The sequence below is a fragment of the Wyeomyia smithii genome, chromosome 1, assembly GCF_029784165.1.
Source record: "Wyeomyia smithii strain HCP4-BCI-WySm-NY-G18 chromosome 1, ASM2978416v1, whole genome shotgun sequence".
NCBI classification, from domain to species: Eukaryota; Metazoa; Arthropoda; class Insecta; order Diptera; family Culicidae; genus Wyeomyia; species Wyeomyia smithii.
Genome location: NC_073694.1, coordinates 168003831 through 168013705, shown reverse-complemented (window position 1 = coordinate 168013705; position 9875 = coordinate 168003831). Strand labels below are relative to the sequence as shown.

General features: G+C 37.8%; 1 protein-coding gene across 1 annotated transcript; it reads right to left on the bottom strand.

The window, feature by feature from the left end:
• Positions 1-246: 246 nt before the first annotated feature.
• LOC129722503 (endoplasmic reticulum mannosyl-oligosaccharide 1,2-alpha-mannosidase) lies at positions 247-4021 on the bottom strand. The gene is made up of 6 exons (XM_055675972.1): positions 3446-4021; positions 3217-3381; positions 2728-3045; positions 1866-2393; positions 1619-1806; positions 247-1550 (listed from the first exon to the last, which is right to left on the bottom strand). The coding sequence occupies exons 1-6, from the start codon at positions 3536-3538 to the stop codon at positions 902-904; spliced, it is 1941 nt and encodes a 646-aa protein (XP_055531947.1). The 5' UTR covers positions 3539-4021; the 3' UTR covers positions 247-901.
• Positions 4022-9875: the final 5854 nt, after the last annotated feature.

Sequence of the window (9875 nt, the reverse complement as noted above, 5' to 3'; positions counted from 1 at the left end):
GTATATAAACATGGCTTTCCTATACATTTTGAATTGATTTATCTCATTTATAAAACAGAACTATTGACCAAAGTTTTGCTTTTGGCACGAAGGTTTAAAAATTGGTGAACTAGAACTAAAGATTGAATAATACAGCGATAAAATAAATTGTTTAAAAATAAAGAGCTTGAAGATTTGACTAAAAACAAATGCAAACTGGAAGTACACTAGCCTTTAGACTTTCAACTGTTTAAACAAAACACAAGCTTAAAAAGACAGCCAACGAATAAACCTTTATTGATCATAATATCAAAGACCTTACAGTTCTAAACAATTCCTTCCCTTCGTCGTTCGGTTGGTGTCGCCACCAACAAGCGGCGCTGTACCGTAGGACTGCACCACGTTGCCTCAATAATATCGTGACTAGACTGTTTTAGAAACTATCTCACATTGTATCCTGCCATGTGCGAATTACCTAACATTACGAACTAGGTACTTAGCTAAGTTGTTTTACGCCCTACTTCGAACATGAGTTTTAAAATAAAAGTTCAACAGTTTAAACTACAATGCTGTCTACTGTAACTATCTACTCGAAAGTGTAAAAAATATAAATAATATATGAGAAAGAAAACGTTTTCTTTGTCCGAATAGGTCAAAGACTATTGCAACAGTGGATACTGATGGTTTACTATTTTCAGTATTGAATATTATGTTCTTTTCTCGCTATGTTTAATCACTATATTTTACCAGCACGGAATAAGCTGTGTAAGATTTTGAACTTGTTTTGCCTACCGGAAATGGGTTCTAACGCCGATTGGCGATGGATCGAAGTGAATAGTTCTATTTAAGAAAACAAACTATTTAACAATATCCCAAGAGTGACAGTATACTACTAACTTTACAATAGGCCACTCGGCAGCATTCACTCCTGCCGAATAGGCAGAGGATGTGCTTCCGTGTTGAACACATACTTATCGAGGTCTATCTCCGATCGATCGTCACTAAACAGTAAATAGAAGTACTTGAGCGTCTCGCCCAGCCAGAAACTCTCCATCATATCACGCGGTCGAGTATTGAGCTGGTTCTTAACGTTGCCAATGGACGTGTAGCCGTTCTTTACCTTGGTGTATTTATTGAATGCCTCAAAGATTGTCCAGCCCATGTCCTGGTAGGTCTTGTTACCGGTGATTGCGTAGAAGTAGTACAAACTCTCGACGAACTCCGGTCGCAGTAAATTATGGGCATCGTTTGTCTTGACGTAAATGTCATATTCCGATTCGCCGTTCAGATTGAAGTAGGAAATTTCTGGTGCTAGCTGTGTTGGTTGCTTCATGTACGTCTGGTAGCACGTTTCCAGCAGATCGGTGGCCAGTTTAAGGTGAGACTTCGGCATGCCGTTTTTATAGCCGAGCAGCAATGTTCCCGGGAGGTAACACGTGAGGTGATCCATTTTAGGCTTAAAAGTTTTACCACCAATCAGTTCCCCGATGTAGAGATGCTTTTCCTTCGGTGTTGTTCGTACCAGCTGATTAATCACGCCTCGAATCGCGGTTTGATAGTCGTCGATCAGACTGTAGGATTGAGAACCAAAATGTAACTGATCAATGCTTCCCATTGAAAACTATTGGTAAAAACTCACAAGTCGTCGTTTTTCCTCCCAGTTTGGAGCCACTGCTTCAGGAGGTACTCGTAATAGGAATCTGCCCTCGCCCCGAGAGAAATAGTAGCAAAGTTTCTAAATTGACCAGTGTTGGCGTTGATGAAAATTGGCACTAATCCTTCGTTCTTCTCCAACTCGTGTACTTTCACGTTCACCTTGGAAGCAGCCTAAAAGCAAAGATTACCAAGTACTTTTAAATTTTAAACATATTCGAAAAAATATGTACTGTTTCAAACACTGGATTTAAAGTACTCCTGGACAGATCCCTGAACTCCAATTGAATGGTTGTTACTTCACTGGTGGAGCTATCCGGGGACCACTTTGGTGGATGCGCTTTCATCGTGTCGATGTTGACATCCGAATAGGGAATACCCGAGGGTGAGTCAAAACAGGGCAATAACCGCTGACCCAGATCTAGCGCTTTATCGAGAAACATTTTGTCGCCACTTAGATGGTAAGCACTCAAGAGCCCTCCCAGTACTCGGATAGTAACCTCGAATAAATTCACGTCACGATTGACGTCGAAGCGCAGATACTGCTCAACCCAGTTGCGCGACTCATCGAACTCCGCCTGCAGGTCCATAATGTACATCGTATCAAGACCGTCCACAATGGTCAAACCGAGCCCGAACCAGTCCGAGTAGCTCATCGAGATAGGCTTCAGGTTGTCGTGTCCCCATGCGTACTCTTTGTAGCCTTTCCATGAGTGTAGAAACGCATCCACCACCGCCCGCTGGCGCTCGTTGGTGGGTCCCTGTAGGGAAAAATTTGTCTGTTAGTTTGGCAATAATAAACCATGAAAATGACGAAGATTATTGCTTTACATCATGCGTGCCGAGATAGTCTGCCTTAAAAGAAAAGGATTAACGCTCTATTTTGCATTAATATTTACCAAAAAGCAAATGGTGACTCAAACCATAGTTATAGTGATACTGTTTCAGGTCTCAAATAAGATAGCATCCAAAAAAATAATTATCCTAATTGTAAAGAATTTTCAGCCTAACACTTTACATTAAAACCATGTGACCCACACTAGACACAAACAAAAGCAGCAAAAAAAGTTTTCCCATACTGAAGTGGCCTCCTACCTTAAAATCTTTAACCCCCTCGGGGTGACGGTTCTCCTCCAGTACATTCTCTGCGTTATCAACGATTTCCTTGGGTTGGCCACTAGGGTCGCTTCGTAGGTTAACAGCCTCCGGAGGCGCCTGATTACCGTTGCCATCATTGGCCACGGGCGGCTCATCGATAATGTTTCTTCTTTCCATGACACGGTTATCGTTGCCAAAGTTATCATCTTGCAGTTTGGGTTCCTCAAAGGCGATAGATTCCGTGGAGCGCAAATTGCGCTTATCTGATCGTTCCTGTTGTGCCTCCGCAAGATGGAGCTGGCCCAAATTTTCATGCTGCGTTGTAATTTGGGGTGAAAATGAACAATTCAAGTGCGTGGGAGTGATTGTAAGTGTAGTTTGTAAATTTAGAAATCGATTGTGGCAAGCGTATTGCAAGACGTAGAAAACAAACGGATAGTTTCATAATGCATAATTTTGCCCAATTTCGATAAAAACAACACTTACCCGGTCTTTGAATGGCGCTATCTGAATATGCTCCAGTGGCTGTTCCGGCTTCAATTGTCTACTAGCGGCATCGTCGTACGGTATGAGGAAAAAAAGAAATATACAAACCCCCACCGACACGATATATATCAGATTCTTCTGAAATCTGGACAGCTGATTCCAATGCTGAAAAGTACAAACAATATTACGAATAGTGATCTCTTAAACTCAATAAGCAAAATAAACTAACCCTTCTTAGGCTCTTCCTTGAACCAATTCCGGCTGTCGAATCGCTACTGTTGATCGGCAGCAGCACGGATACGTGTTCTTTTCGTAGATCCATAAGAGTACACTTGTGAAAGTAAATATAATCATGCACGATTTGAAGTTTAGACAATATATTTGTTTCTTATCGAAACGAAGCACAATCGAATCCAGTTATTACAGTGAGCAATGGGGCTTCCCAGTGGCAATATGTATCAATAGACAACTGAATCAACAAAGTCGTCGAAAGATTATTCCACCCAGCTGAATCGCACAGATGTGTAGCAGAATCCTTATCTTAGATCTTTAGACGAGCGACGTATGCACTTATTTTGGCATCCATCGTACGAAAATTTGCATAGTCCTAATCTCCGCGCAGGCTAACCGTTTCACTATGATGTTCTTTTCCATAAACTATACAGCACCTGCTTCCGTCAAAAAACGATCACACTGCGATTCAAACCGAAGACTAAATTTGAATATTCTACATTTATGAAGCGGACGTGATTTATCTGAGCCACATCAGGAAGTGGTACAATTTTTCTCTTCGCCTTATGTTGACAGTTTGGCAACAAGCATAGAAAATCGCGTTAGGATTGGTGTAAGCTTCGGCAATGTTGAAGCATTTTGTTAGAATGGTTCACTTTAACTGTTATTGTTGAATGATGATGAAACATTTCACTAACTCGAAACTCTCATTAGGGCTCAAATACACAGAAAAATAAAACAGCCCAAATTACGTATTTTTGACGCAAATCAGTCCTTCTTTGCGGGAAGGTACTATTAGGTGAAAGTGATTCACCCACTTTTGAGTACCTGCACGGAAGTCATCATTTAGGTAAAATTGAATACCTTGAATCATCAACATCAATATCAAAAACTCCATGCAAATTTTTCCCTAAAACTAGGTATTCGCATTTTATTAAGCTGTTGCGTTGTTTTCATCTATTTCTATGCGTATTATTTAACTAAACAAGTGAAACATTCAGGTTTACCTAAATTTACGTTGTTTTTACGTGTTCACTTGGTAATATTTCCTTTGTGTGTACACTTTTTGACCAAGCGTCAAATATTTGTTACTTTTTGACAGATCAAAATGGGGTCAAAGACAATTTTTTGTCACTCTCCAATTTCTACATGGGGCAAACACGGGCAAACAACAACCATGATGTCAAACAAATTTGACCATTATGTCAGAAAGTCAAATATTTCACCACTGGTCAAAGAGTGTAATACAGGCTTTAGAGTTCACACTCATATAGCGAATTTCTTTATTCCACCAGCTCACCTCGTTTTGACCTAAGGGGAGACATCTGGCTTCTTACTTTTCTTCCTCACCCACCTCGATGATCCCTGTTATACCGATTAAAATCTCTGTGATAAACCAATTTTGGAGCATTCTCAATTCATTGTTTAATAATAAAACATAAAAAAACGTGTGAAAATAAATATTTCCTCTATTGTAGTTGATTGCAACACCTTTCAATGTGTTATCTTTCTTGTTCGTTTGGCTTGGATTTTGACATGTCTGTTTGGCTCACAGTATTCTCTTCGCATATCTCTGTCTCTGATTTCTGCTAGTTTTGACCTGAAGCCAACCTAACTGCTGTCAGAACCCTTCTTTATTCGTATGATTTTGACCAAGTATTGGCCTGGAGTGCTACCACATACACACTTATATTAAATCACTGAATTCGTCTTTTTTCACCGACTTTTCAACAGCTGAGCGCTCGGTAAAACGTTCGGTAATATAAACCACTACCGATCAATCAGTAATCAAATTTTTGTTGCTTCTTGTCATTATTACCGACCTAATTTGTGAAAGCGGCAAATGCAATTAGTTGCCAAAACCACCGATCAAATCTGTAAGTTGTGTAAGACAATACCGAAAGATCTGTGGTATTTGTTATTTGTTCACTTTTAATTATTCAAGTAAACCAGAAATATGATGTAACATTGTTTTGATAAAAAAATATATTTTTATTCAAATATTCTTAAAAATTTTACCTATTAAAAAAATCTAATTTGTCAGGGTAAAAATCAATTAACCTTCATGTCAGTTGTGCTCATAGATTCAAAGCCGAAGATCTTCCGGATGTGTCCATTAACAAGGCGGTGTAAACTATTTACGTAGCATGCAACAGATGCTCGGAAGTTATGTGATTATGTTATGTAAATTATGTAAATTATGTAAATTATGTGATGGTTTGATGCCTAAAATATTTACAAATTTTGTTATTATATACTTACGAAAAATTTGTACTCTGCGATCATTTTTCAGCTGAAGTTGTTGGAGAAACTCCTCCATTTTTTCGTAGGAACTTCAATGTTCAAACGGAACCGAGAATGTGACTTGACAATCAGAACGAGAACAACGAAAAGAAAAAAATTGACAGCTCTATAGTTGGTCCAGTAGTTTTTTTCCAATATTCGGTGAAAATTTAATTTGCCGAACAGAAGACATACGTAACACTCAGGAAGAAATCTTCAAAAAAAGTTGGTACAAAATGAACTACTCGAATGGTGCCACCCTGTCCATTTTGTAAATAACTTTTTGATAGTTCCTTATCTGATTTCTCTGAGGCTCGATAAAGCCGAGAAAAAGAAAATTCATTTCTCGCGTAATTTTTCGAAGGGACCTAAGTAACAATGACAGATTCTCTCCTCTCTCACTTTGTTTCGTTAATTACGTCGTCATTATATATATTTTCTAAGCTTTCTTCCCCTTAATCGAAAGATAGTGATACTGTCTTGCTTACTATGCATTGAGTGTTATGAAATATGAAAAAAATAACACAATTATTGATCAAAGAGAAAGTAAACAAATAGAGTCTCTCAATGTTAGATAGGTCGCTTTGAAAAATTACGCGAGATTTTGTTCATTATTTGTCGAGCAGCTAGACATAACGAGGTACGGAGTACTATGGGGCAACGTGTACCAAAAAAAACGCCAGTGTTACGTATGTCTTATGTATGTGGTGCTACCACATACATAAGACATACGTAACACTCAGGAAGAAATCTTCCAAAAAAGTTGGTACAAAATGAACCACTTGAAAGTACCAACCTCTGTAAAAAACCTCTGTTTGAGTAGTTTATGGAGGTTGTGTACCTGCGCAGCCCTGCATTTGTCTCGTTTCCACTCGAAAAATGCAGCATTGACTTTGTAAACAACTTTTTGACAGTTTTGTAAGGGATTTTGTTGAGGGTTCGAGTAGAGCTGCGATGAAGAAAATTCATTCCGTTCATTTTCGTCGACCAGTTCATACTGGTGTTGGTACCGGGTGATGTGGGGCAAAGAGTACCAAAAAAAAAATCGCCAGTGTTACGTATGTCTAAGTATGTGGTGCTACCCCAAGCACACCGTAAAATTCGCACAATTGGATTGTTTTGCTAAAAATGAAATTTTTGATGCCAAATATCTCAGATATGCATGATACGTCGAGATCTGTTCTCTCAAAAAAAATTTTTTCAGGAATAACCGACTTTCTGGCACTAAGAGAAAATTTTCGAAACGGGAAAGATTTGAATGCAATTCCTTAAACAGCCAAATACCGATAGCCAATAGTGTTGATTTGCAAAAACTTAAAGTTTGATAAGTCGCAAGCAAGGTTTCGCTACCATTTTTATTCTAGCCTGTGTCTCTGGAAGGGTACTTACCCCACGGTTCCCCTCGATAAATCCGGAACAACGGAAAATTTCGAATTGTCTTCTACTGTCCTAAAAACTACGATAAATTTATGATCTTTTGAAAAAGGTTCGATCAAAATCGGTTCAAATCTCGTGGAATGGCAGGTAAAAGGATTTTCATGTTTTCGGATGCGGAGGGGTCGGGTACGCAAGTGTTAAAGAGCCTGGTCCTCGTGGTTCTGTGGTTAGCGATGTCGGTCGGCTAGCTCTCGCACACGGTTGTGATGTCGGGTTCGATCCCGATCAGGTTGAGGATCTTTTCGAGCTGGAAATTTTCTCAACTCAGCACTGGGGCACGGTGTATCGTTGTACTTATCCTACAACATGCAAAATGTGCCAAAAAACAATATCAATAACGAATTCTCTCAACTAATAATCTAGTTGATCGAGACTGCTAGCGTGCGATATTGTTTATTGTTCTGTTGCGGTCCGTTTAGGGTGCAGTTCGTTTGGTTTCGTTCCGGTTCGGCTCCAAGTCCGGTACGGTCTGTAATTTGGGAACGAATGTTGCCAATAATTTCAATAAAACGTTATTTTAGTGAAAGAATCAATCATAAATTCATATATGCATGTTAGAAACTGTTTGATTCAAAAAGAACAATTCAAAACAAGTTTTACTATTTATTTTACTATTTATAACTATTTTTAATTTGATGTATTTTTTGATTAAACAAATTGAGGACTAAATAGTGACACACAAGGCTGACTTTACAGTTTTCCTAACGAATAAATTATTTGTCGAATTCTAGCTCTACTTCAATGGTTGCGATGTTTAGTGTTGAGAAATCACCATTTGTGATTGGACACACTTACTGATTATACTAATATTTATCATAAAACTACTAAAACTACTAACAATCCCCTTATTAAAAAATAAAACAAAAGCTTGACGAAATTTGGACTTGATAAGCGACTGAAACTGATCTTGCGTTCAACTATGCAATCCAGCACTTTTTTGTACAGTTCTTGTCGTGTCAACTAAATTTGTTCTCTGTTCGAGTATGGAACGTGTTGCTGTGACATTGACTTTGCTGCATTCCAGAGGCGTGGTTAAGGAAAGCGGTCGCAAACTTTATTTGTTTCCAAACTGCCGAATCAATCACCACTGGGTCTTGTACATTAGAGCTCTATAGTAGCTTGTGCTGAATAATTTCAATTCTCATCCATCTCATTAGAGTGCGCAATGATCATTGACTTTGTTCTTTTTAAATATCCAGTTGGGATCACCGTGCCGATTCGTATACAAGGATACTCATACAAGAGGTATATTTCTGTGAAATTGATATTGCTGTTGAGCAATTACTAGCAACATAGGAGAATTCTAATATTTTTTCAATTCTCATTTTTGATCTGGCTGGAACTTTGCACAAGTGTTCCTATAGGCTAAACATATTATTCTGCGGTATTAATTTTTTTTGAGTCACGACTAACTTTTGAAATTTTTTTTGTAAAATTGTTAAATGGTAATGGATGATAAAAATATTTTAAAAGCCAGAACGGTTTTGGCTAAGTTGTAGATAAGATTTATTTCTTCAAAAAACAAAAAAAATGACTGCAAATACGCCTCAGTTGAAGTCGTGTCGCATTCCAAACGTAATGTTCAAGCTGTACGGAAAATGTTGACTGTTTACACTTGCTAAAAACATATTTTTGTAATTTTCAACCTAAAGGACCACCTCGGAGAAAAATGAGAGAATCGTTTCAAAGAAATATCACACATTAATAACGTCCTACCACGATATAGGCAATGATTTTATGCTATTGACTTCAATATCTCGATCGAATTTAATAATGGTTCATTATAAACAATAAGTTAGCCATCATGACAAAATTTTAAATGTCTACAATTTTTTAATTTTTATTCTTTTTCGACTAAAATTTGCCTTGCCCAATTCTCAATTTTTGAAAAAAAGAAGGTCGATTGCGTGAAATCAATGAGCATATTTTTCATGAGTGTCATCTTCATGGGTGCCATCAGAGAGAATAATTAAACTGGTAAACACAGGTTTTGTTCAAAATTGGAAAAAATGAATGATTCTAGCTTTTCAACCATTCCTTTGAATTTTGATGCTCCTAGCAAAGATAACTTTTTCAGAGATTTAAATAAGTTAAGCAACGAACGTAGAAGCGACGAACCCAGCTCGCAATTATTCTGCGGCGTTTTGACGCACATTTACTAGGGGCCTCAAAACTTTTAGGAACGACCAGAGGAGTGCCTAGAACAAAAAGCTTGCCAAAATAAGAAAAAAAAATTTTCTAGGCTTTTTGGTGCCGCTATATTTTTTCTGCAGCTTGAATAAATGCTTTGCGAAATGGAATCACTCGATTAAGTTTTAACTGCATTTACATATGCTGAGAGTGCTGTAAACATTGACAAATTTTCAAGCTTCTTTCTTTAAACATTGACAAATTTTCAAGCTTCTTTTTTGGGAATCGAATCATTGGTACTAACAACTTGTGCCAGGCGTCAAAAAATGACATTTGATCAATGTTTTGCAGTAAATGAGTTCTCTATGTTCAATTCCAGTAAACCGATTGATAGAAATTCCGGCACTAAAAAATTATAACTACTCTAAGAAACTTTTCGAAATAAGTGATTTTTCTGTATTTTCAAGCTTTTTCAATATCAAAAAAAGGTAAAAATTCCGTGGAATCCTATCATAAAATCTTCGGGGGAATGAAAGTTCATATCATCACGAGCATATTCTTGTTAATATCTCATTCGG